The sequence below is a fragment of the Tachysurus fulvidraco genome, chromosome 5 (assembly GCF_022655615.1).
Source record: "Tachysurus fulvidraco isolate hzauxx_2018 chromosome 5, HZAU_PFXX_2.0, whole genome shotgun sequence".
Classification (NCBI taxonomy): domain Eukaryota; kingdom Metazoa; phylum Chordata; class Actinopteri; order Siluriformes; family Bagridae; genus Tachysurus; species Tachysurus fulvidraco.
In genome coordinates, this window is record NC_062522.1 from 31,807,273 (window position 1) to 31,835,153 (window position 27,881).

At 41.7% G+C, this 27,881-nt stretch overlaps 1 protein-coding gene across 1 annotated transcript; it reads left to right on the forward strand.

Annotated features, from left to right (window-relative positions):
- The first annotated feature begins 791 nt into the window (after positions 1-791).
- Positions 792-26,585, forward strand: col5a2b (collagen, type V, alpha 2b). The gene is made up of 54 exons (XM_027159648.2): positions 792-1,076; positions 6,879-7,100; positions 8,479-8,495; positions 8,677-8,709; positions 8,982-9,014; positions 9,102-9,155; positions 9,226-9,318; positions 11,668-11,745; positions 11,857-11,901; positions 11,993-12,046; positions 12,209-12,262; positions 12,376-12,429; positions 12,518-12,571; positions 12,643-12,696; positions 12,789-12,833; positions 12,938-12,991; positions 14,510-14,554; positions 14,681-14,734; positions 14,995-15,093; positions 15,183-15,227; positions 15,317-15,415; positions 15,686-15,739; positions 15,869-15,976; positions 16,384-16,437; positions 16,556-16,654; positions 16,738-16,791; positions 16,925-17,023; positions 17,123-17,176; positions 17,260-17,313; positions 17,409-17,462; positions 18,331-18,384; positions 18,488-18,532; positions 18,615-18,713; positions 18,868-18,975; positions 19,298-19,351; positions 19,518-19,571; positions 19,675-19,728; positions 19,826-19,879; positions 19,966-20,073; positions 20,215-20,268; positions 20,354-20,407; positions 20,604-20,765; positions 20,914-21,021; positions 21,102-21,209; positions 21,293-21,346; positions 21,432-21,539; positions 21,653-21,706; positions 22,360-22,467; positions 22,575-22,628; positions 22,730-22,837; positions 22,933-23,245; positions 23,518-23,705; positions 25,090-25,332; positions 25,713-26,585. The coding sequence occupies exons 1-54, from the start codon at positions 995-997 to the stop codon at positions 25,857-25,859; spliced, it is 4,491 nt and encodes a 1,496-aa protein (XP_027015449.2). The 5' UTR covers positions 792-994; the 3' UTR covers positions 25,860-26,585.
- Positions 26,586-27,881: the final 1,296 nt, after the last annotated feature.

Sequence of the window (27,881 nt, forward strand, 5' to 3'; positions counted from 1 at the left end):
AATGAGTGTGTGATGTACTGGTGGTGTACTGGTGGTGTACTGGTGATGTACTGGGTGGTGTACTGGTGTACTGGTGATGTACTGGTGTATTGGTGATATACTGGTGTACTGGTAATGTACTGGTGTACTGGTGTATTGGTGAAGTACTGGTGTATTAGTGGTGTACTGGTGGTGTACTGGTGGTGTACTGGTGATGTACTGGGTGGTGTACTTCTGTACTGGTGATGTACTGGTGTATTGGTGATATACTGGTGTACTGGTAATGTACTGGTGTACTGGTGTATTGGTGAAGTACTGGTGTATTAGTGGTGTACTGGTGTACTGGTGGTGTACTGGTGGTGTACCGGTGTACTGATGGTGTACTGGTGGTGTACTGGTGTACTGGTGGTGTACTGGTGGTGTACCGGTGTACTGGTGTACTGGTGATGTACTGGTGATGTACTGGTGTACTGGTGATGTACTGTATTAACAATATTAAATGAAATTCTACAGTATGAACGTTTTAACTTTGACACTTTTTTATATGTAAGTGTTAAAAAAAACTTTTGTCAGTGATTTCAACTAGTTTTCAAATAACTGAAACTATACTTACTTGATGAGAAGTGGTGAGAATAGTGGAAGGGAGGAGGCTCTCTCTCTCTCTCTCCCTCCCTCCCTCCCTCCCTCCCTCTCTATCTCTCTCTCTCTCCCTCACTCTCCTTCATTCACTCTCTCTCCCTCCCTCCCTCTCTCTCTCTCTCTCTCTCTCTCTCTCTCTCTCTCTCTCTCTCTCACACACACACACACACACACACACTCTCACACACACACGTTTCTCTCCACGCGAGTTCATGCACGCGCTCCCGTTCTGGAGGTGCTGAAGAGCTCCCGGAGATCAGCGGGAATCCCGTGAGCCCAGTGAAGCCCGGCAGGAGGATTAAATCCCCCGGTTTGTGTGGAGCGCGTGTAAAAGTTTCCCTCGCGGGTCCCGTCGTGGGACGTGGATGCGAAAAGAATGTCCATGGCTCGCGCATTCAGGACGTGTGTTTGTCTCGCGCTTTTCTCCACGCAGGTGCTGTGGGTGACGTGCAAGAAAGGTGAGTAGAATTAAAGTGAAGGATTTCTATTAATCATATATGTGACGATATATGTGTTATTATTATTATTATTATTATTATTATTATTATTATTATTATTATTATTGTTGTTGTTGTTGTTGTTGTTGTTATTGTTGTTGTTTTTGTTTTTGTTGTTGTTGTTATTATTATTATATAATAGTGAGTATGTAGTAAATTTATTTGTTTGTTTGTTTGTTTGTTTGTTTATAAATAATAATACGCTGTGCCTCATTTCATATCCACTACTTACATGATAAATAAACTGAGGGCGAGGTTTACGCCTCTATGTTCCTTCATATTCAGCTTGTGCACACAGAAACATTTTTGAAATGTTTTGCTTGTTTACACAGTTGATCATCTTTCTGAAACGTCTCAGTATACTGTATGTGTGAGACTTACACACCGTCAGGGCTTCTGGGAACCCAAACGGACTGTAAGCATGAGACATTTCAACAAACACGGCTTAGAAAAACACCTTCCTAAAGTACAGTATTACTGCTTTTTTTTCGGTACTTCAGCACATTTTTCGATGTTTTTGCTGGTTGTTTAGAGAACAGGGAAGTTCTGAGTAAGTCTGTGGTTTCCAGGCTAATATTTGGGTTGGATTCGGTTGGATTTAACTCAGGTGCACACACTTCCCCTCCAGAAGAGATGCGACCATCCGGGACTGTGTTCTCCAGGTCAATGCAAGCGAACATGCCTTAGATTTAGAAAGATGCTTCATCACGAGGAAGTCATAAGGCTCATCAGATAAGTGGTGAACCTGTAACTGAATCTTTTGGGCCTCATGAAGGTGCTGATGACAATAAACCCATCGTTTTTTTTCCTCTGACCTCTCCGAGTTAGAATCGGACCTTCCCGACGGACGATCCTGGGCCGTGGGTTTTTTCTGAAGACAAATGTTTATTCGTAGAAACACTTTTTCTTTATTGCTGAAAGCTTCCAGATTTGTTCCCAGACCATGGTGGTTTGGGTGTCTTCTGAGCTGATGCTTATTTGAGATTGAGGCTCAGGAGAATGAGAGGTTTCTTACAGGCCTGTGTTTACTGATGCCAGGTTTTAAAAGGCTGCCAATTTTGGTTAAGCGCGACACGCCCAATCATCTCGTGATCCGTGTGTGAATCCGAGCTTAAAGGAACATATGTTCAGTTATTCTTGAATACATGCCTAGTTTATTATTAACCCGTATTAACCCCCTGAACTCACAGTACCTTTACACCTTCACACATACTGTATGACTGAGTTTAATCGTGAGTTTAATAACCACAGGTTTGTTTTTCCCCCAAAAATACGACTCCGTACATATTGTGTATCCTGATATAAATATCACCCGCTCGAGACGCAACTATGTGAACAGACACAGAGATAAAAATGGCTCATTGTAGTAGAATAATGAGCTGAAACTCTACTGTTATGGTTTCTCCAGCAGAAGATAATTGAAATGGTGAAGTTTTCTGTTTGTTTCATTGATTTTTGGAAGGAGTCTCTACTGTCAGTTTACACAGGGGGAAGTCGTGGCCTAATGGTTGGAGAGTTTGACTCCTAACAATAAGGTTGTGGGTTCGAGTCTCGGGCCGGCAATACCACGACTGAGGTGTCCTTGAGCAAGGTACCGAACTTCCTGGGCGTCGCAGCATAAATGGCTGCCCACTGCTCCGGGTGTGTGTTCACGGTGTGTGTGTGTGTGTGTGTGTTCACTGCTGTGTGTGTGTGTGTGTGTGTGTGTGTGTGTGTGTGTGTGTGCACTTTGGATGGGTTAAATGCAGAGAACAAATTCTGAGTACAGGTCACCGTACTTAGCCGTATGTCACGTCACTTCACTTCACTTCACTTGATAATATGAAGTGCTGAAATCTGACAGGGGTTTTTTTTTGGGTGGTGTTGGTGGGGGAGTTTTTTTAAAGGAAGTCCTTCAACATGGATAAAATGAACCTGCTGTTATAGGATATAACAGGAAACTTGCTTGATTATTGTCCTGTAACAGCAGGTTCCTACATCATTAGTCTCTTATTTATCTTATTATTCCACTGTTTATTGAGCCTGGTGGTTGTAGTGTTAAATCCATCCATGTGTGAGTTTACTTCACTACTTCTACCTGATTTAAAAAAAACAACTGAAAGGTTTTTTTTTTCTGACAAACACTGATGGAAGGAAACCAAATGATTAGTTAGCTATAAATAAAAGAAAACGAAGCTACACGCTCTGTAGGAACCTGTATGTGTATCACGCATACTTCAGAATCATGAGGCTAATTACGTTAAACGCTGCATGCGGACGGAGGGTGTGTCTTTTCTTTCAGGCAGAAATAAAACCAGAAGTTAAGCTGAACGTATAATAGAGGGCTTTGTGGTTTTCCCCAAAATAACGTACGTCTGTGCTCTCCCACTAAATTGGTACTTTGCAGTTTGTTTTTCCTTTTTTTTTTTTTTTAAATGTCGGAAAGATGCAGTTCTATATAGGTTTCGGTATAAGCCGAGTGCTAGAATAGCGGATATAAGCAACAATATAAGCAGCACTAAAACCTCGTACGGTTTAACCTGTGAAACTAAAACATCAGTCTACAATTCATTAGGTAAAAATAAAAAAAACATCACCGTCGAATAACAATAACCCGCTCTGTCTGCAAGAATTTTACACCAGGAATTTTAGACCCAGGTTTCTGACACACGTGACCACACGATGAAAGTGAAATCCTCTCCTGAGTCTCTGATGACACGAGCGACGCTTATTTTCTCTCTGAAATTATCTGCGGTCTCAATGAGCTCGACTCAGCGCCAGGCCGTGAGTTATATCTGTCTGGCAGTGAGCCAGAAAATCACAGACAATCCTAGATTACACAGTTTAAAAAGAGACATGAAGAGCTCAGAGGCTGTCATCTAGTGTGCGTGTGTGTGTGTGTGTGTGTGTGTGTGTGTGTGTGTGTGTGTGTGTGTGTGTGGGTGGGTGTTACAGAAACCATGAATTATACACATGAGGATGTTTTGTGGTGAGAGTGCTATGACTGCTATCCATATTTTTTTACAGTTTCCTCAGGCTTCAGTGTTTGAGAGCCACCGATTATCCTGAGTTGATACCTGCTATTACTCGGGCCTCCGTTATTTAATTGAAGTCTCTTGTGTATAATTGGTTTTGCACAACAAACCAGTTACAAAAAATATACCACCTAAGCCTAGATCGGCGTGCCGCAGAGAGACGGATCTGTAGGAAACGTATGAAACCAGAGTTGACAGAACTGAGAAAATTTTTTAAAAACGTTCTGACCAGGTCTGGTTCTCCAAAAGGAGGGGCAAGAAAAACAAACATGAAGGACACAGTGTAAAAAAAAAGAGACGTTAGCATTTATGACATTTATTCATTCATTCATTCATTCATTCTCTACCGCTTATCTGAACTTCTCGGGTCACGGGGAGCCTGTGCCTATCTCAGGCGTCATCGGGCATCGAGGCAGGATACACCCTGGACGGAGTGCCAACCCATCACAGGGCACACACACACTCTCGTTCACTCACACACTCACACGATACGGGCAATTTACCAGAGATGCCAATCAACCTACCATGCATGTCTTTGGACCGGGGGAGGAAACCGGAGTACCCGGAGGAAACCCCCGAGGCACGTGGAGAACATGCAAACTCCACACACACAAGGCGGAGGTGGGAATCGAACCCCTGACCCTGGAGGTGTGAGGCGAACGTGCTAACCACTAAGCCACCGTGTCCCCCCCTGCATTTATGACATGCCGAATGGAAAACAATAGATTAGCAATATTTCAGTGGTAAAAAAATACCATGACTTGATGTGTGGTAAAAGGGTGTGTGAAGGCCGGGTGGAGACAGAGCTCTGATTCGGTCTTGGCTTTTGGAAAAGGTGCAGATATTAAAGGTGATCTTTCTATAATATTTAATATGTCCAGCATGGGTGGACAAATCCGTAGCAGTCAGTCAGTAGCAGTAGCTTCAACAACTGAGAAAGACAGAAAAAACTCTCTTCATTATGGCATAGTCATCTTGTGGTTAAACTAGAAGAAGAAACTAAAGACATTTTGTCCAAGGAGCGAACACGAAGTGCTGCACGATCGCACACTCGTTCATTTCCTTTAGTCTTTTTGAATGCTTAACTTAACCAACTAGCTAAACTAGCTCACAATACGTAGTAAACGATAGCTTACGCTAGCTATCACTTTTCGCCTAAACAAATAAAATATAGTCGTGTTGACTGAAGCTTTCATGTTAATAACAAAGACATATTTGTTAGAGCCTAATGTACTGCTTCATTTGATGTAGTGAACGCTCCAACATCTGCCCCTTAAACATCTGCCCCTTAAACATCTGCCCCTTGTTTGCCAGGAAATCATCAATAATCAAATTCATATTCTTATTAGAGGCAGTAGATTGATATTAAGTTAACAAAGTTTAAGTATTTCTTTAAATCACACACACACACACACACACACACACACACACACACACACACACACACACACACACACACACACACACACACACACACATTAGTCAAAAACAAAGCTCCACTGAAAAAAGACAGTTCTTCTCCGTCCTGATCATACACCAGCTCGCCTCCTGTCTCAGACGAGAGCCTCGGTTCTTTCCTCTGATCAGGATGAAACCTTGATGTGGTTCTTCGTACAGCCTCGACTCACAATCCCGCCGATGCTGCCTCGCCAGCTGTAGAACTTAATCATAGGGTGGGGCAGATGTTTCGAGCAGCGTTTTAATGACGGGAGGATGAGGGCCGTAAAGATGAAATGACCTGGATTACTTCTACACAGACAGGTAGACTAAAAAAAATGCTCTGTATGGATTATATTTATATGAAGTGGTGTAGGGCTTGTAAACAGTAAGAACATTAATGCAGGAAAAAAAATCCAACGTGCAATATATGAAAATATATCAAAGCCACCATAGAAGAGGATATTTTATCATGTGTTAAATTATAGAGCACATTTTTGTACCATCATTTCTACGATCCTGAATGTAACCACTAAGTACTAAGTAGAAATGAAGCTGTAAAAATAACCGGTAGTTCAGAATCCCTGACTCAGTCCCTGACTGCCCCCTTGTGGTTAAAGACTGGCACTGCGTTCCGAGGTCCTCATAATAATTAACTATCATTTATAAATAGGAAATTAATTAACAGTTTGATAAAAAAAATATATATATATAAAATAATATAAAATAAATTATTATAGTATAATATGATAATTCTAGGTTTTATTTCAGCTCAAGGTTTTCATTTTTGTTTTATTCGAGAATTACTGCTTGATTTTTTTTTTTTAATAATTATAATTAAATAAAAAACATTTTTATTGGGTTGAATTTGTCTTAATTGAACCTAAGTTGTATTTTTGACATTATATGTGAATAATAATGATTCTAATTGACTTCCAAGATGGATAAAGGGGGAAAAAAGCACATTTTTTCATGCATAATTTGCATTCGTTTCTAAATAAAAGCACATTTAAAGCTATTTAAAGTGCTGTAGCTGAAGTCTGGCTCATGTGATTTGGGGTAATTACCTTTTGAATTTAAGATTTTTAAGTTTTGAGCCAAAAGAGAGATGTTCAAACCTAAGCAGAGTCTTACAGCTGACTTCCGAGCTTATACTAACGCTTATATGATTACATGTTATGGTTCGGGATCTAAATATGGAGCAATAAAGACATCATCTTTAAAGTTCAGAAGGTCCACAAAAACCCTTTGAACAAGTGAAACCCTTTTCATCCTAAATACATCTCATGATGCTCTTCTTCTCTCCCATCAGCTTTACCAGAGAGTCAGACCGGCTGTAAGGATGGAGATGTGACTCACGAACCCAATGCCATTTGGAAACCAGAGCCATGCCGGCTGTGCGTGTGCGACAAAGGCAACATCGTCTGTGAGGACATCCACTGTGAGAAACTCAAAGACTGTGAGCATTTCTATGTCCCGGAGGGAGAGTGCTGTCCCGTGTGTGAGAGATTCGCCAGCGTTCGGGGATCTATCGGTGAGCAGTACTCAGTACTCAGTACTCGACTTTACTTTTACTTTCTGGCGTCAGAAGGAAAGTCCTGTATTCATTTCATTTACATATTTACATCTACGTTTCCAGCATTTAGCAGACACATTTATCCAGAGTAACTTTAGGGTTAAGGGCCTTGCTCAGGGGCCCAGCAGTGGCAACTTGGTGTACCTGGGATTCGAACTTATGACCTTCCGGCTTGTGATTTGGGATATGTGTAGGACATTTACACTCCCGATCAGATTGCTCTGATGGATCACTCTGCAATAATCTATATTCTCAAATGGTGGAATAAAATGGAAGAACATGTTTCTGTCATGGGTTAAGATCAGATTAGACATGAATCAGATCAGGTTTTGGATCAGATTAGATCATTTTACTGTAAAGCAAGATATGATGTATCCCACGAGAGACCAGATAGAGTCTGAAACCCTGTTTGGTTAACATTATTTTAACAAAACAACACATTTAAATAAATGTACGTATTTTTATTAACTTATATCCTATGATTTATATACAGGTTTTTTTTGCATAGGATTGTGGAGCTGTAATGTAAACCCTGAACCCACACCGTAATCTATTCCTATACATTCTTTACCATTATAACAGACCATCAGAACCTGTTCTTATTCCATCATCATCACCTATTCCTTCCTAATCTAATCTTTACACTATTAGAAACTATTTCTGTACCACCAGAACTCATTACAGCACCATTATAACCCTTTAATCTATTCTTATACCATATCTATCAGTATTATGATTTGTGCTATAACCGTTATAATCTATTACTCTACATGTATAACCTGTTACTCTACCATTATGAACATTCTACAGCATTACCAGCTGTACAAATAAGATATATGAACCATTATTATACAATCAATAACACTTTGTTATATTATTATAAAATTTATAAATATAAATATAAATATATACATTTTCATGACTATATTGTTACAGTAACGTCACTGATATATACTATATCATTATAATCATTACCGTAACAGTATATATTACTCGTGTCTGATACTGTACCATTATAACCTGTCGTTACATCATTATAACCTATTATTATACTAATATAATCAGTATTATTCCAAATATAACCAGTTACTGTACCTTTACCATGTCATTATAACGTCTCACTGGAATCTGTCGCTATGCCGTCATACCCTGTTATTATAGCGTTATAATCTGTAGAATAACATTTTACACCGCCGTTAACGACGCCTGTGCGTCTCGTCGTCTCGTACTTTATTATTATTCTGTTATTATTTACAGTAATGAGTGTGTTCATGAACTGATATGAGACATGTTCACTAATCCAATCATAACCCCTGCTTTTTCCTTTCATTTTCAGGGGTGATGGCCCTCAAGGTATAAACACACACACACACACACACACACACACACACACACACACACACACACACACACACACACACACACACACACACACACACACACACACTATAACTCATGAATATATCTAAATAAATATAAATAGTTTCATGTTAGTTAATGAGCTGTACTGAAAATAGAACTCTTGATATTTAAGGGGGAAAAAGGAGAACCAGGAGATATTCCTCATGTAAGTATAAAATAATAATGTCTTTAGGAAGAATATCTGTGGATTTATTATTATTATTATTATTATTATTATTATTGTTGTTGTTGTTGTTGTTATTGTTATTGTTATTATTATTATTCTTTTTATTATTATTATCATTATTATTATTATTATTATTATTGTTTAATTATTATTATTATTATTATTATTATTATTATTATTATTATTATTATTATTATTATTATTATTATTATTATTATTATTCATAAAGTGTCTCTGTGTTGTTTCTGCAGATTGTTGGACTGCCTGGTCGACCAGGACCGATGGTAGGATTTTCCGCTTTACTGCATTAATTTATTGAAACGTATTAATACGTTGCCTAATATTTGCTTATTATGCGTTGTGTTTAACAGGGAGCTCCTGGGCCAGCGGGACGTGCAGGATATCGTGGCTTTAAAGGAAGAAAAGTACGTTTCCAAAAGGTGTAACAGATCTGTTTGACTCTGTTACAGCAATGACAGCTGTTCTCTTTTTAAGGGCGTGGCCGGTCCTCCCGGGTTCGATGGGATACCAGGTGTGCCAGGTATGCCAGGAAAACCTGGTCCTGAAGGACAGACTTCATTACCAGGGGTGAGTGTTTTGTCCTGCATTGGTAAGGAGTTACATACAGCTTTGCAGCTCAAAATTGGTTGTGAACAAATCAGCGAAACAGCTTACGAGCTCAAAGTGTTGTCCTGAAACTGAACATTTCTGTCTGTAGGAACTGCTACAGTATGTGTAAGATTTTGGACTAGCTTTAATGTTCTCCGTAATCTTTGTGTATCTGGGTAGAGAAGTCTGATTGCTGAGTCCGAATCAGCTCCAAAAGATACTTTGGGTTTGTTTGCGGTTTGGTTTTACACTGTACATAATTAAAGTAGGACTTAAGTGATGCCCTGCATTCGCCATCTTTCCTGTGGCCTGGAACCTACGGTGAAAATGGACCTTCTTTCTAGATGGGGCAAGTCGTGGTCTAATGGTTAGAGAGTTTGACTCCTAACCCTAAGGTTGTGGGTTCGAGTCTCGGGCCGGCCACGACTGAGGTGCCCTTGAGCAAGGCACCGAACCCCCCAACTGCTCCCCGGGCGCCGCAGCATAAATGGCTGCCCACTGCTCCGGGTGTGTGTTCAAGGTGTGTGTGCACTTTGGATGGGTCAAATGCAGAGAACGAATTCTGAGTATGGGTCACCGTACTTAGTCGTATGTCACGTCACTTTAGATCCAAAAACCCGAGTTCCGACCAAACCCGAGCGGGTTTGGGTCTAAAAGTTTCACGTGTACCTCGGACACGGGTCGGGTATAATAATAGCGGCATCGTGTCTCGGGTAATTTAAAATGAATGTGTTTTTATCGAACGGACCCGAGAAGACCCGAACTACTGTATCTCATGTGTGTGTGTGTGTGTGTGTGTGTGTGTGCATCGACTCGAGTCCTTTTCCAACCTCTTGTCTGTTTGCCAAGACCGCTTGCGACATCATGTGACTGGCGGTAAGCTAATTTTCGTTGAAACAGACCTGTCAATCAATTTTGAATCCACTCTGTAGAGGTTACACTAAAGTAACATTCGGGTCCAGTCGGGTTAAAAAAAAAAAATTGCCATCGGGTCGGACTCGGGTCTAATTTTTTCGGGTTTGTCTCGGGTCGGGTCTTTCTTAAAAAAATATTTATACAGTACAGACAAAAGTTTGGACACCCCTTCTCATTCAAAGAGTTTTCTTTATTTTCATGACTATGAAAATTGTAGATTCACACTGAAGGCATCAAAACTATGAATGAACACGTGTGGAATTCTATACGTACATAACAAAAAAGTGTGAAACGACTGAAAATATGTCATATTCTAGCTTCTTCAAAGTCGCCACCTTTTGCTTTGATTACTGCTTTGCACACACTCGGCATTCCCTTGATGAGCTTCAAGAGGTCGTCACCTGAAATGGTCTTCCGACAGTCTTTTAGGAGTTCCCAGATGCTTAGCACTTGTTGGCCCTTTTGCCTTCACTCTGCGGTCCAGCTCACCCCAAACCGTCTCGATCGGGTTCAGGTCCGGTGACTGTGGAGACCAGGTCATCTGGTGCAGCACCACATCACTCTCCTTCATGGTCAAATAGCCCTTACACAGCCTGGAGGTGTGTTTGGGGTCACTGTCCTGTTGAAAAGGTGGTGTGTTCAAACTTTTGGAAGGTGTGTCCAAACTTTTGGTCTGTACTGTATATGCACGTCGGGTTCAGGTAAGAATTGATTCGGGGCACTTCGGGTCACTTCTTTCCCCTCCAGTCAGTCACAGTGACACTAGCCGGTTCCCAGATGAAATGAGGGAAACAAATTTTTCAAGTGTGCATAGAAACTCTTTAAAATACTTTATGCAACACGTCTGGTGTGTATTTTGTTTTATTATTCATTGGTTCGAAATCTACAGAACAAATCACGTATCTATAACACTACGGTTTTGTCGAGCGGGTCGTGACTACGGGAATATAATCTGGAAACGTGAAAGCGGCTTAAGACTTAGTGAGAAAATCCATCCACACAAAATCTGGCTGTTCTTCTAGAGGTGTCGCTCGCTCCAAAAAGGTTTCTCTTTTAGAAACCTTTAATTCCTCAGTAGTGCCTTTTAGTGCCATTGTTGAGATCCTATTTATATACACATGAGATCATGAAAAAAAGGCTGTGTTTAAAAGTATTTAGCATTACTTGGAGAAGGAGACAGGATGGGCGTGGATGTGGAGGGAATGTGCGAGAGCATGCACGTTTCCATTCCGGTTTACTTTTTTATATAAACAGGAAACGATGCATGCCTTACTCAAGCCTAGATCTGTGCACACTCACTGTTCTGGAGGTGCCGATGTCCTTATGTCCTTAATACGGTGTTTTAAAAATGTTCCTGCTTCTGAAATCTTGGATTCTTTTTAATGATTGTCATCCCAACGCATTGTTTTGCAGAGTCAGTTTGGATCTCAGATGGCTTCAGGTTTCCATGACGCCAAAATGGGAATGTCGGCAATTGTCTCTGGCTCACCTGTAAGCAGTTTGAATATTAAACATCATAAGATTTGGTGCTTTGTAGACTAATTATAATACTCGACTTATCCTGTTTATTAACTCAATAACTCGATAATTAATCCGAATCAGGGTGAAATCGGACCAAGAGGACACCCAGGACCTGCAGGTCCACCCGTAAGTCATATAACACATACTGTATAAGCAGCTTATGTTAATATTGTTTCGACCACGTAAACATGATCTCTTTGCTTTTTGTGTCCTTCAGGGTCCCATGGGAGCACAAGGCACCCCTGGAGATGCGGGTGATCCGGGACCCATGGTAAGTTTTTATCTGAATGGGAACAACAGTTACTATGTAAAGCTTATGTTCTTAAAAGCAATCTTCAGCTAACTAATTCGATCCGCTCCGTCACGTTAGCGCCGAATGTCAGCAGAAATTGTTATAATAAGGATCTTTTCTTTTATTGTTTTTTTTTTACAGGGTCCTTCTGGCCCAAGGGGTCCAGATGGTCTTTCTGGAAAACCTGGTCAAGATGTACGTGTTTAAATAAACCCAGTCCTGAACTGTACAGAGTTTATGAAGTAAATGATCTAAAGTAATTAAATTATCCATGATCATCCTTTATTTTCTTCTCCTTATGGTGTCAGGGTGAACCGGGAGAACCGGGAAAGAGAGGAGAAGACGGTTTTCCAGGATCAGCTGTAAAGCCACGTCTTTATTTCATATCTTTTTTTTTTTTTTAATTATTTATAACCTGATCCTAACGCAGTGGTATTTTCCTTCATCAAGGGGTCTCGGGGATTCCCAGGCTTACCAGGTCAACCAGGAATGAAGGGACACAAGGTGAGATCGATTGCTAATTTCTGAAATCTTTTAAATACAAAACTATGCTTACTGAATTTTGATCGTTTCAGGGATATGCAGGTTCACACGGAACGAAGGGAGAGCGAGGTGTCGTTGGTTCAAAGGTTAGAGACAACCGTTTTATGGATGCGTTATGGATGCGTTATTAAATACTGTACGTTTTGTGTGTATTACATACTGTGTGTTTTGATTTCAGGGTGCGTCAGGACTTCCTGGTTCGATCGGGCTTGTCGGTCCGCAGGTATAACCGCAATTCGGATCATTTTTTGGGGAAAAATCAAAACAAATCTAATTTTTTTCTGAAGTGAGAACTCATTAATGGAGTGGAACTGAACATTTTTTTAGGGTCCACCAGGATTGACTGGCGAAAGAGGTCGGGGCGGTCCTATCGGTGCTCCGGTGAGATCATTTATGTCATTTCTATAATTATGTCGCTTTGTAGACGCCGACATTCTGTTTTCCTATTTAAGCTTAGACAAAGATTTATCAAGAGTAACTCCTCCTAGGGCTTTCGAGCCACATGAACCAAATTCGGATATGTTGTAGACGCTGGTCTGAAGTTTGTTGCTATGACTTTTCTAAGCGACTTTTGACTTTTCTACTTCCGGTACCGGGTCTCAAAATGGCCTTTTTTCCCATAGACTCCTATTATAAAATTTGTAAGTTTATAACTCGGGAAGCTTTCAAACTAACTACACCAAACTCGACCAGCTCCTTTAGGGTGATACTCTGAATAAAGGTTTAAATCGGTGTACCGACTGGCCTTTCGGTTGTCCCGCAGCCTCGCCCACAAATATGCAAAATCAAAAAACTTTTTACAACATGGACATGTGACATATCAAAACACTCAGAACAATAAGGGGAACTTCCTCACAGGTATTCTGATGACATCACGTGATGTCATCTGAAAAATTAATTAGCACATCATGGACATGTGACATATCAAAACACTCAGCCCAATGTGGGGAACTTCCTCAAGAGTATTCGGATGACATCACATGCTCGTCTCCGCTTATCTCCAAATGTTTCGGCGCCCTAGCTTTCTGTCTACTTGCTTCCAAAAGTAACACTGACCCTTATGTCCACTCGCCTCCAAAAAGCACCGGATTTTGCGAATACTTGCATCGTCAAAGCCAACATCAAAGTTTGTCGCAACGAACTTTACAAATCTAGTTAAATACTGAGCTAATGCCAGTAAAATACTATAAACAATTCAGTACAGCAGAAAATACTGACTGTACTGCAGATTATACTGTACGCCCAATTCATTAGACAGTACAGCTACGTCAACAGTACGTTAACTTTACTGTCAAATTAACTGCCAACAGTTTACCCGACACAGCGAAGGAATTTCGTCTGGCACAGAATTTCTGCGTTTTACTTCTGTGTTCGTTATTTCCGAGTCGTCCTAAACGATTTAAAGCGATTTGATCCAGGCAGGGAAAGTGAAACGAGTTAAAACCTGAGGTAAAGTTAATCAGCATTAGGTGATGTTAGGTAGAAAATTATGCTAGCTAGGATGACAATTTAAACATAAAACGTAAAATTGTTTTTTTTTTTTTTTAAATGTGTTATTCAGGACTGTGACACGTTAATTTTATTTTTCTTGCTCTCCGTGTATATTATTTATTTTGTTTCATTGTGTATTGTGTTTATTGTACAAATTGACGTTTTTGTCATTTTCGTATGTAAACCCGAAATGATTCCTTTAGTAAGCACCAATTTAATCTTTTTTTTAATTTTTTTATATTATTTTTTTTATGGTTTTCCGTCTTTCAGATTTATTTAAAAAAAAAGAGTATACAAAAATTCTTAAATAGATGAATAGGTTCAATCTAATTTCCTGCCTGCGAGTGTATTATTGTACTATTGTGTCATTTTGTTTAAGTTTCACTGTTTTCTTTTGTTTTTCTGCAGGGAAAACGTGGAATGGCAGGAAATCCTGGAACGCCAGGTCCATTGGTATGTCTGTTCTAATAGCTTAAGATCCAATAAAACTATATTAATCCCATAAAAGCAAAACGTTTAAAAGACCTTGAAGCCTTTATCGGTTTGCGGTGATGTTTTGTCACTTTGTATTTCTGACAGGGTCCAATAGGGATCCCAGGAGCTGCAGGATTTCCAGGCAGTCCAGGAATGAAGGTTTGCACTTGACTGTTTTATTTGTAATACTGTGCGAATGGGTATTTCGATCAACTCATTTTAACGTCGGCTATTATTCATGTTCTGCTCGTGGACATGGAAGGACTTTTTTTTAATCGATTTTACAATTAGAAATTTTTTTTTTTTGCATTATAAATGAAATATTATTCCTTCAGGATTCAGGTGGGAATAAACCCTCTGTAGGTTTTCAGTCAATTTTACTCTATTGCATGTCATTTTTGTTTTCTGCCCATTCGCAGGGTGAGGCAGGACCAACAGGCCCTCGAGGCACCAGTGGAGCTCAGGGACCCAGAGGGGACTCAGGGAGACTAGGCTTACCAGGACATCAGGGCAAACAGGTGTGCTACGTGTTAACACTTAACAGCTACACTCCATATTTGGATATCATGATGTATCATGTTATTTATCTAAATGTCTTTATATCCAGGGTCTAGCAGGAACGGATGGTGCTATGGGAGCTAAAGGGCCATCTGTGAGTCCAAGACATTCTTCCTTCTATTTTATAAAGTGTCAATAAAGTCAAATGATATGATAATATAATGTCATTTATTTTGCATCTAGGGTGCACCTGGTGTGCAAGGTTCTGTCGGACTGATCGGTCAACCAGGACCACCTGGACCACAGGGAAAGACAGGACTTGCTGGGCCCAAAGGCCAATTGGTAATGATGTACAGTACTAATTCTTGCCAGTTCACTTGCCACTATAAAGGAATCATTGAAACTGGAACTGGACCTTTTCCAGTAGTAACCAATCTAGTGATGAATACTGTACCATTTTAAAGGACTATGAAAGTAAACAGAGATGGAGCCATTATGAAAGTAATGGAGCCATGAATCGATAAATATTTCTTGCATTGTTGCAGGGGGATTTTTATAAAATTCTTAGTAATTTGGTATAAGACACTACATGTTCGTATTTTCGTGTCGTAGGGTGACGCTGGCATAGCTGGACTCAAAGGAGAGCCTGGAATTAAAGGAGAAGTGGTGAGATAATAACACCAGATAGTTCAAACAATAGTTGATTGATTAAATGAGCTGCTTAAAATCATTACAAATGGGATGGTAGCTGTTTTTGATAAAGCTTGCTTTTGATAAAGCTTGTTTTTGTCACAGGGGCAACTTGGAGCTCAGGGAGAGATGGGTCCGATGGGGGAGGAAGGAAAACGAGGACCCAGAGGAGACCCAGGATCTGTGGGGCCACCCGGACCTCCTGGAGAAACAGTGAGAGAAATGATTCACTTTTTTTTTTTACTCTCCATTCTGGCCACAAGCTTCCTGGATCTTGAAGGCTGCATTTGGGGAAAAAATGGTGATGTACAGTAAATATCACCCTGAAGTTGATTATTTTCCCGTTACAGCACATCCTGAAAAGGTTTCTTGAATCTGACCGATCATATAAAAAAAATCTTTTTTTTATTCTATTTGGAATAAAAATTATGAAAGCGAATTACGGTGAATAGATGAAATAATCCTGTGTTTACCAAAGGAATGGTCTGTGGTTCTACGGTCAAATTGCCCCTTTCTTTAAAAATAGATGGCAAACTGATGGCAGTCTGAAGTATTTGTGTACTTTTGTGCTATTTAAACTTACAATTATCGCATTGAATTGATCCGCTTTCTGTCTTTAGGGAGTTCCAGGTCTTCGTGGCTTTCCGGGTTCAGATGGGTTACCTGGACAAAAGGCAGGCCAAGTTTCGGTTTTATTTTTAAAAAACAAAACAAAAATAACCCCGGAATTATCACACTTTTATTCCTATTTCTGCTTTGTTTGTTAACGGATTGCTGCTACAACATCACCAGGGTGCTATAGGTGAGCGTGGGGCTCCGGGCTCTTCCGGAGTTAAAGGTACTGCCGGTGATCCGGGCCGTCCTGGAGAATCGGGTCTTCCGGGTGCGAGGGTAAATAAAGATCTGTGTGACTTTTATTATGCAAAATTGCAACACCATTTTACTTCATGACCTTTTTATTGCTACCTCTTAAGGGTCTAAGTGGTGTTGCTGGACCTGATGGACCGGAAGGGAAAATTGGACCTCAGGTAACTCATTACATCATGAACATCGTGAACATCGTGACACCTGCAGTCAGTTTGTCTTAGCTTTCGTCTACATTAAATGCATGTGAAATTGTGTGTTCTTTGTATTATGAACTCTTTTAATTGTTCTCAACAGGGAGCACCAGGAGATGACGGTGGTCCTGGACCTGCTGGTTCAAACGGAGGCAGAGGTCCACCAGGATCTATGGGTGTGCCAGGCCCGAAAGGCTTTGGTGTAATCAGACATCACATTTATATAACACGCTAGTAAAAGATAACACCTTTTATCAAGCCACTGGATAATTAAGCTATGTTTTTTTTTCTGGACACCCAGGGCGATGCAGGGAAAGCTGGAGAAGCAGGAACACCAGGAGCACCGGGACAAAGAGTAAGTTTCTCATACACATGGGTAAGGGTTTGAAGGGAAAATACGTTAAAATCGTTCTCATGGAAACTGCTTTCATCTTACAGGGTCGCAATGGAAAAGATGGAGAGGAAGGACCCGCAGGCCCTGCCGGACCGCCTGTTAGTGACATTTCATGCTGTCATGATATATCAGGGTTTGTTTACTTAATACATTCGTACTTTTTTCTAACAGACTGAAATATATGATCTTTCAGGGAACAGCAGGAAAACGAGGCGAACAGGGATCTCCTGGCGTGACGGGCTTTCAGGTGTGTAACTAATTCATAGCAAGTGTTCCTTGTTCTCTTACTAGCTACTTACAGTATATACAAAGCTAGCTACAAATGTTTGGCAATATAATTAATCTAATCTTTTTAGAAAATCCTTTAATCTAGCTATTATTTCATTCATTCGTTCATCTTCTACCGCTTATCTGAACGTCTCGGGTCACGGGGAGCCTGTGCCTATCTCGGGCATCATCGTGCAACGAGGCAGGATACACTCTGGACGGAGTGCCAACCCATCGCAGGGCACACACACACACACACACACACACACACTCATTCACTCACACACTCACACACTACGGACAATGTTCCAGAGATCCCAATCAACCTACCATGCATGTCTTTGGACCGAGGGAGGAAACCGGAGTACCCGGAGGAAACCCCCGAGGCACAGAGAGAACATACAAACTCCAAACACACAAGGCGGAGGCGGGAATCGAACCCCCGACCCTGGAGGTGTGAGGCGAACGTGATAACCACTAAGTCACCGTGCCTCCCCTAGATATAATTTGGCCGTAAATATTCGTTGCTAGCCGGCTAGTTCATCGGCATAGCATTTTTATCTATCTATTTTTTTTTGTTTTGTAGTAGCAGTCTATCTATGGAAATTTTCTCTAGGTTAGCTAGCTAGATTTATTTACAGCTGAATATTTACAGCTAGCTGGATAACTAATAACGCTGTCGGGGGTTGGTGAACCGCTCATTTTTCTTAAGATAGTCAATTCACGATCACTGTATTTCGGGGTAAATGTTTTACAGCTCGTTGGCTAGCTGTTATGGAGTTTAATGGTTTACTAATATAAGTTAATAACTTTAATTAAATTGATCTGGTGTAACATTCACTTCTCAGGGTTTACCCGGACCCGCAGGTCCACCTGGAGAGCCAGGAAAACCAGGTGATGTGGTGAGTGCAGTATTGTTTATTGTTAACATATTTTTCCCTTAAGGCAAAAGTGAAATATTTCCCTATACATTGCACATTTAAACCATCTTTCTTGTCCCTTTAGGGAGTCAATGGTGAAGAAGGTTCCTCTGGTCAGACTGGACCAAGAGTAAGCTCATACTTCATTTAATATTTGTTGCCAGAATTAATACTGTATATTTTTAAAAAGAAGTCATCGTTTTGCCCCTCAGGGTGAGCGTGGAAGTCCAGGAGAAAGAGGAGAGCTAGGACCTAACGGCCTCCCTGGGCCTAAAGGCAGTCTCGGGTCCCCAGGACCTGATGGACCTAAGGTAGTTATGCTAGAATGTTATTAGTTAGCTTTAAAACTATCAAAATGTATACAGATAATGAACCTACAGTCAAATTAATGAAGAAAACAGTTTGGACTTTAAAACATGAAGGATGATATATCACTGTTTTTGTACATTTTTCGCATCCTTAAAGGGAAGCTCAGGACCAGCAGGGAAAGTCGGAGAACCAGGTCCACCTGGACTTCAGGGAATGCCGGGAGAGAGGGGGACGCCAGGGATCGGCGGACCTAAAGGAGACCGTGTAAGTGTAACAGTGTCAGGGTTTAGGATGAAACTGAAAGCAAATAAATAAATCAAACGCTAAAAAATAAATAAATAAAAGTCTTAATAAATTATCTTATAATAAGAGTGAGCCTCTGGACAAAAGCGCAGAGACGAGTGTGTGTTTTTAGCGTGAGAGAGCACGAAGAAGGGCAACACACAAAGAAATGGATGTGATTAAAATGTCGGCTTCCTTTTGTTCAGCTTTTGAATATTTCAAATGTTGGAAACTGAAATACGGAAAAGAAAATTTCCTGGCTTAGTAATTTCAAAAGCTGATGGTGTTTATCTTATTATCTCAGGGAGCGATTGGTGAGATAGGAACCGAGGGAGCTGCTGGCAACGATGGTGCTCGGGTGAGTAATCGTAATAATACTAAAAAAAACATTCTACATACTACATATATATATATATATATATATATATATATATATATATATATATATATATATATATATATATATATATATATATATATAGTCCTATAGCCAATTTTTTAAAAAATTATATATATATTTTTAGGGTCTTCCTGGAACCACTGGACCTACTGGACCAGCCGGAGCTCCTGGAGAAAAGGTAATCTCTGTTTTATTTGTTATACATTTGTTATTTCTAGGTTGCCATCCATGTGACTATACAAATAATGTTACGGATATATTGCTAATTCATATGTTTTCAGGGTGAAACCGGACCCAGAGGACCTTCTGGACCACCGGGTTCTAGGGCAGCTTCTGTGAGTGAGATGTATTTTACAGATCAGGAGATAAACCCTAAGGGATGTAAAGTTATATGGAGATCATACAGTATAATAAGCTTGTTTTGTATTTCAGGGATCTCCAGGTCAGCCTGGTCCTCCTGGATCAGCTGGATTTGCCGGTCCTCCTGTGAGTTTATAAATCTCATTGATTGTCTAAAATTCTTTTTTCTTGTCATTTTTGAATGATTTTATTATGTTTTTTTCTTTTGCCAGGGTGTTGACGGTCAACCTGGTACAAAAGGAGACCCAGGAGAACCAGGTCCAAAGGGTGAGGCAGGGGCTTCTGGTCCTCAGGGAATGGCAGGAAAACCTGGAGCTCAGGTAAGGCATGATTAAAGGATAAACGTCATTAACTTTAGTTATGGTACATTTCTTGATCACATATTGTGGGAACGGTTGGGCATCATTGTTGAGAAGCCTACAATAAATGTCCGTTGAACATTGGTGTTTATTTTTCTGTAGGGAGCTTCTGGTGTAACTGGACTGAAGGGTGCCAGGGGGAGTCAAGGATCTGCTGTAAGTCCCAGCATAAAGGTTTCTGAAGATACTCAGTTCTGTCAAACCTATCCTTTTTAATTAATGAATTTTTTTGTGTTCTCAGGGTTCCAGCGGTTTCCCAGGATCTTCAGGACGTGTAGGACCCCCAGGCCCGGCTGTGAGTGTCTCCACAAAAGAGTTCTTGCTCACTGTACTTAACATATAGTATAGAGTGACAGAGTTTCTAAGGAAAGTAAATCTGAACCTGCTAAACTCCATCGTCCCAGGAGTTGCTGAGAGAAAGAAAATTGTTGTAAATAATTGCATTGTAAACACATATAATTTTTGGTACTACACCTCAACGTATTTTTCAGGGTCAAACCGGAGAGCCTGGTCCTCAAGGACCCTCGGGAAAGAAGGGCGAACCTGGAATACACGGAGAACCAGGAGGCGTAGGACGACAAGGCGAGCGAGGGAATGCTGGACCTGCCGGAAGCCCTGGAGATAAAGGCGATTCTGGAGAAGATGGACCACCGGTAACTAATCTCCACCTCACAATATTAAACGATCTTGACATACGCTATCGAGTTTTTCTGTCCACCAGCTACAGTGAGTGTGATTATGGTCTAGAGCAGGATATTAGGTACTAATTGTTTTAATTCCCTTTTTATTTTATTTTATCAGGGCCCTGATGGACCACCAGGACCTGCAGGATTGTCAGGGCAGAGAGGGCTAGTAGGCCTGCCCGGTATGAGAGGAGAGCGTGGACTGATGGGCCTTCCTGGACCTGCTGTAATTTTCACATTTTTCACATCTTAATTGGTATTAATACCTTAGTGCTAAACTAATCAGCTGTAATTCTTCTCATTCAGGGTCCACCTGGAAAACCTGGCACCAAAGGTCCTCAGGGAGTGAAAGGTGGTATTGGCAATTCTGGATTACCTGGATCTGTTGGAGATAGAGGAGATGCTGGCTCACAGGTTTGGTCTTTTGACTTGTCAGGCTTACGCCAGCCTATAAAATGTCATATTCATGTATCTATATTGTACATTGCCGTCCCAAGGGTCCTGCGGGAGCAGATGGAGGTCCAGGAACTGATGGTACTCGTGGAGTCAAAGTAAGAAACATTCAGTCTAAAATATTTATTTCTGAAGCAGATTCTTATTCTCTACTTTGTTCTTATTCTTATTCTTTTTTTTTAGGGAGATCGAGGAGAACCAGGTGCTGAGGGTCTTGCTGGACCTCAGGGAACCCCAGGGACACCTGGACCAGTCGGGGCTCCTGGAGGTACCGGATTAAGAGGGGCCAAAGTGAGTAATCTCATATAGCTAATGCCTGGAATCCTCAACTTCTGTACATAATAATGTAATAGATTGATTTTAAACATCGTATAATTTTAGGAAAATGTTTTTCTTGATTGCAGGGTGCCAGCGGTCCAGCGGGTCCAGCCGGCCAGCCAGGAGTCAGAGGAAAACAGGTCGCATGTCTAAGTACAGGCTATCAGATACTGTTAGATTCACTAAAGCCCTATTCGGACGGGATTAGTTTTACGTGGGGACGTGGGGGTAAAGTAATTATTACCAGAGCTTCTCGGTGATTTTAGTCTCGTCCGAATGTGCCATCTCGGTAATCATTACGGACAATGTCAGTAAAGATTACAGCGACTTTTACCTTCTGTAAAAAGGTCCGGAAAAATGACTGGAATGACTCCGAATAGATCCGCTGTAAATATGTACGGTAAAATTCCGTCATTTCCTGTTTAAAAGTAGTTTTTGGCGCGTTTTGCAAGCATGGAGGCGCTTGAAACAGGAAGCAACGTCATACGCACATGACGACAAGGAGGTTACTGTGGTGCGTAAAGCCCTCCCACTTCTGCTAGTTTTACTGAGATGTCTTGTCCCGTGCGAATTGGCTAATTAATATTACAGACATCCTGAGGTAAAACTGCATCACTCCACGTCCCCAAGTAAAACTAATCCCGTCCGAATAGGGCTTAAGTCTATAAACCCCTAAAGTCACGATGCATTCGTATTGCAGCGAAGTGGAACACTCTCTTCACTAGCATACAAATAGATGTGATTAGGGATCATCAGAGTATTTTTATATCAAATATGCTCTGCATGAACACAGGGACCTCAAGGACCACAAGGAGACAAAGGAGAGAAAGGGCTCGCTGGTGAGAGGGGACAGAAAGGTCATCGTGGCTTTTCTGGACTTCAGGGTCTCCCGGGAGCAGCGGTGAGTATAAGATCATCATAGAATACTCTGAATCTCATTGTTTAATCTTACTCAAAAGTTCAGTGCTGGTTTTTCCTGGAAGTAATACTCGATTTTTCTGAACGAAGGGAGCGACAGGAGACCCCGGCGAAAGAGGAATCATCGGACCGAGTGGACAAAGAGTGAGTGGTTAAAGTTCTTTTCAGGCTGTTTGCTACGAATGCATTCAGATGACAAACGTGAAATATTTACACCGATGTCTTCTGATGTTCTTTATCATTAGGGACCCCCTGGGCCTGTTGGACCTGCTGGTAAAGAAGGTGAGATGGGTTCTCCTGGAGCCATTGGGTCTCCTGGAACTCGGGGCAGCTCTGGAGATACCGGACCCGAGGTGAGAAGCTGAGTAACTAACTGCACATACGAGTGAAGGAATTGACCATCCCATTAGCTGCAAGATTTTTTTCTTTATTTATTTGCTCTATCAAGGGCCCTCGAGGAGAACCTGGACCTCCAGGCCCGCCTGGTCCTCCTGGACCCCCTACTACTATTGAGGATGACTTTGATAAAAACCCAGATGATGGCGGGTTTGAAACTCCAGCGCCTCCCCTTCCAGAGTACAACAAGGATGAGGCAATGCCTGTTAACGGCTCTGGTGTTGTTCACGTTGACAGCAGTGTCCACGCTTCACTGAAGGCTCTGGGCAGTCAACTGGACAGCATAAAGAACGCGGACGGGAGCCGTCTTCATCCGGCGCGCACCTGCCAGGACATCAAGCAGTGCTATCCCATGAAGAAAAGCGGTGAGGAGCTCACACTCGAAAACATTCCCAAAGATTACTGTTGATCTGAGGTTGGCTAGAACTTCTGTTCATCAGAATCACTTCTGTGGGTCATGATGCTGTTAGAAACATCTAGACTCTGGTTACTGGCTACTTTTTTTTTGGTAATAAACGAAATTTCTTTTATTCCAGTTAACAGTTGGTAAATATAATGCTGCTATAAAAACCTTTGTGCTTGACCGTAAGGGTGAATTCATCCTCACTGTCGTCTCTCATCTCCGAACGTGTTGTAGGTGAGTACTGGGTGGACCCTAATGAGGGAAGTCTGAAGGATGCTATCAAGGTGTACTGTAACATGGAGACGGGGGAGACCTGCGTGTCTGCAAACCCCTCCAGCATCCCACGCAAGAACTGGTGGAGTTCCCGCTCCGGCACGCTGAAACCCGTTTGGTTCGGAGCCACCATGAACAGAGGAACGAAGGTCGGTTAATCTCAGGGCAGGGGAGTCAAACTCAAATACAACTGAATATTTATTGAAACATGAACTGCAACTGATATGTTGTAATGTTCATCCTTTTTCATATGGAAACAAACATTAGTTTTGCTTCAATACAGAATTCGGAACAACCAGAGCTTGATATTACAAACACATACTGTAAGAAATTAATTTCGAATTAAAAGACACATCAGTGGTGTTCATGTCACAAACTTTGACCATACACTTTTTGACAAACTCTCCCTCATTAAAGAGCCGGGCAGATTTTGCCGTCTCTGCCGCCACAATAAAGCTTTACAGCCTTTACAGCAGCTTCACTTTTTATTTAGCTTTCACGAACATAGTCTGACGGGAAACCAGACTTTTTTTCATCTCCTCTTAGTTCTGGAGCTTCTGCTTTACGTCCAGGTCCTTATACTTCTCATAATGTTTCGTGTCATAGTGTCTTCTTATGTTATAGTCTTTATATAGCACCGTTAGCACACAAGACAAACAGGTCTGTCCTTTATATCCGTGAACAGATAATCTGCCTCCCTCCTGTCTTGAAAGCTCCTATTGTCCACCTTTCGTTCGGACATTTTTGTGGAGGGTGGAATTAACTTGCCCGACGTGACTGTAACATGGTTGTTAACGACTGTCAACAGAGGACGAGGGGCACTTGCTGTCCGTGAATACGCGTCAATACAGTGGCGAGGCATTCTGGGATTTGTAGTATTAGCGGAGCGTGCGGCTAGCCAGCTGTAATGCACATCTGATACGATCTCGTGGGCCAAATATAATTACAGAGTTTGACACCCCTGATCTAGAACGATGGCCAATCTATACATTATACTGTATATGTTATCATTCTGATCTACTGCACTAGACTTTATTACTATATAGTAGAGTTCTACTAATTTCTCTTGATATACACTTTTAAACTCTATGCTGTATGTCAGATTAGAGCATGATAGGACAAATGTAAGTGCCCTCCTGTGTTAGTCTGGATCTCTCTCTCTGTGCCTTTTATATCTAATATACTGTACATCACTGCACAGATACACAGGTTTGGGATGCACAAATGTATATAGTTTAACTGTCGTGCACTTCAGTGTTAGTTCTGAGATGTTATCCAGAGCTGAGATGTTGTAGTATGTGTAGTGTCATGTTCTGTATATTGTATTATGCTTAAAATGTCTTATTTTTGTTTTTTTAATTCATGTCTCCTATTAAGTCTTTTCACAGTCTGTCAAGACCGGTGTTCAGACCGGTGTTAATCCAAAAAAAAAAAAAAAGGGATTCTTATTCCGTATCAGAAAGATGCTAGAACCTTTAATGCCTAAATGCGTTAATAATATGACATTTTTTTTTGTCTTTCTTACTTTCCCAGTTTACATACGGAGACAAAGAGGATTCGCCCAACACGGTGGCCGTGCAGATGCGGCTCCTGCGTCTGCTCTCTAAGGAGGCAGTACAGACGATCACTTACCACTGCAAGAACGGCGTCGCTTACAGAGACGACAAGAGCGACAACCTGAAGAAAGCTGCCGTGTTAAAGGCTGCCGACGGGACGGACATCAAAGCGTACGGTCACAACCGGCTCAAGTACACGGTCACCGAGGACGGCTGCTCGGTACGACGCTGACACGGCCACACGTACCGCACAGACATACTGCACGCATCAGCAGTAATGTTCTCTACTTTATTTAGGATATCGTTCAAAATGATTCTCGTAGTCTGCGAGACTTTAAGCGGTCTTGAGAGAGAGAGAGAGAGAGAGAGAGAGAGAGAGAGAGAGAGAGAGAGAGAGAGAGAGAGAGAGAGAGAGAGAGAGAGAGAGAGAGAGAGAGTAGAGCTATAGCATCGTACCTTCTTATGCTGTCTGATCGGAAGGTCATGGGTTCGAACCCCTATATTTTGTGTATTTATATATTTAAAACTTTTTTCATCCCGTTTTGTCATCCAGGCTTCGTCCTCTTCATTCCTTTTTTCCTTCTCCGTTTTCTCTTTCAGAAATCCAGCAGCGAGTGGAGCAAGACGGTGTTTGAGTATCGCACGCAGAAGCCCTCCAAGCTCCCGGTCATGGACATGGCGCCGGTGGATGTGGGCGGACCAGAGCAGGAGTTTGGGATCGACGTCGGGCCGGTGTGCTTCTCGTGAAAAAAAAAATAATCTAAACAAACCAAAACACAGCCAAAGCGACCCTGTGATCCTTCAGATAGCGGCCGATGCTAAACAGCAAGCCGAAATAAATAAATAAATAAATAGGTAAATAAATATTCAACACTCATCGTTAAGACTTCAGCTCTGCGCCGATGCAGTATTTATTTTTCGAGACCGTTCAGAAGTGACGAGCACGATGAGCCACAGCAGCGACTTTTTCTTTTTCCTGCTTTAACGATCTTTTAATGAGGAATTCCTCTAGCAGGGGGTGTACAAATATCCGACAGACTGTGTGGACCTTTTAATTTATAATCCATGTGCCCCAGGGCACCGCTCTGTACGTCATACCAATAAAAAGAATATTATTTTTAACGGAAAAGTATACACACAAGTTTTAAGTCACCTTTACACACTCGCCTCGGTTTTTATTTATTTATTTAATTTTATTTTAATTCCAGTGGGTTGTTATAAGTAGTTTATAGATCTGTTTCCATACGTTGGCATAAATATTTCTCGTTTGTTTTGTTGAACTGAAAAGTGGAACCTATAAATCTGGACGTGTGTGTACACTTTATTATGCGCTACCTCTCGAGAGATGGTGTTTCTGTCACTAAGGGACCAGTTTACTGCAGATTAACACACAGTCATCGGTGACGTCTCATTAAAGAATGACTCTATTCATTTTGGGATGTAATCATTGATATAAATGACTTTCTTTGCCGATATCTTTTGTCCCCCCCAACTTTTTAAGTGAAAGTGACGTGACGTACGGCTAAGTACAGTGACCCAGACTCAGAACTCGTTCTCTGTATTTAACCCATCCGAAGTGCACACACACACAGCAGTGAACACACACACACACACACACACACACAGCAGTGAACACACACACACACACACACACACACACACAGCAGTGAACACACACACACACACACAGCAGTGAACACACACACACACACACACACACAGCAGTGAACACACACACACACACACACACACACACACACACACACACACACAGCAGTGAACACACACACACACACACACACACACACACACACACACAGCAGTGAACACACACACACAGCAGTGAACACACACCACACACACACACACACACCAGCAGTGAACACACACACACACACACACACAGCAGTGAACACCACACACACACACACACACCACACACACACACACACACACACACACACAGCAGTGAACACACACACACACACACACACACACACACACACAGCAGTGAACACACACACACACACACACACACACACACACACACAGCAGTGAACACACACACACACACACACACAGCAGTGAACACACACACACACACACACACACACAGTAGTGAACACACACACAGCAGTGCACACACACACACAGCAGTGCACACACACACAGCAGTGTGCACGCACACACACACACATATTCACACAGCAGTGAACACACACACATATTCACACAGCAGTGAACACACACACAAACACACACACACACATTCACACAGCAGTGAACACACACACACACAGCAGTGAACACACACACACACAGCAGTGAACACACACACAGCCGTGAAAACACACACACACACACACACACACACACACACACATACAGGAGTGAACACACACACAGCAGTGAACACACACACAGCCGTGAACACACACACACACAGCAGTGAACACACACACACACAGCAGTGAACACACACACACAGAGCAGTGAACACACACACACACACAGCAGTGAACACACACACACACACAGCAGTGAACACACACACACACACACAGCAGTGAACACGCACACACACACACAGCAGTGAGCACACACACACACAGCAGTGAACACACACACACACAGCAGTGAACACACACACACACAGCAGTGAACACACACACACACACACAGCAGTGAACACACACACACACAGCCGTGAACACACACACACAGCCGTGAACACACACACACACAGCCGAGAACACACACACAGCCGAG

Coding starts and splice junctions, on each gene's coding strand:
- col5a2b (XM_027159648.2), top strand. CDS start 995: ATGTCCATGGCTCGCGCATTCAGGACGTGTGTTTGTCTCGCGCTTTTC. Junction 18,385..18,487: donor CAGGAAAACCAGGTGATGTG/GTGAGTGCAGTA, acceptor TTGTCCCTTTAG/GGAGTCAATGGTGAAGAAGG. Junction 19,352..19,517: donor CTGGCAACGATGGTGCTCGG/GTGAGTAATCGT, acceptor ATATATTTTTAG/GGTCTTCCTGGAACCACTGG.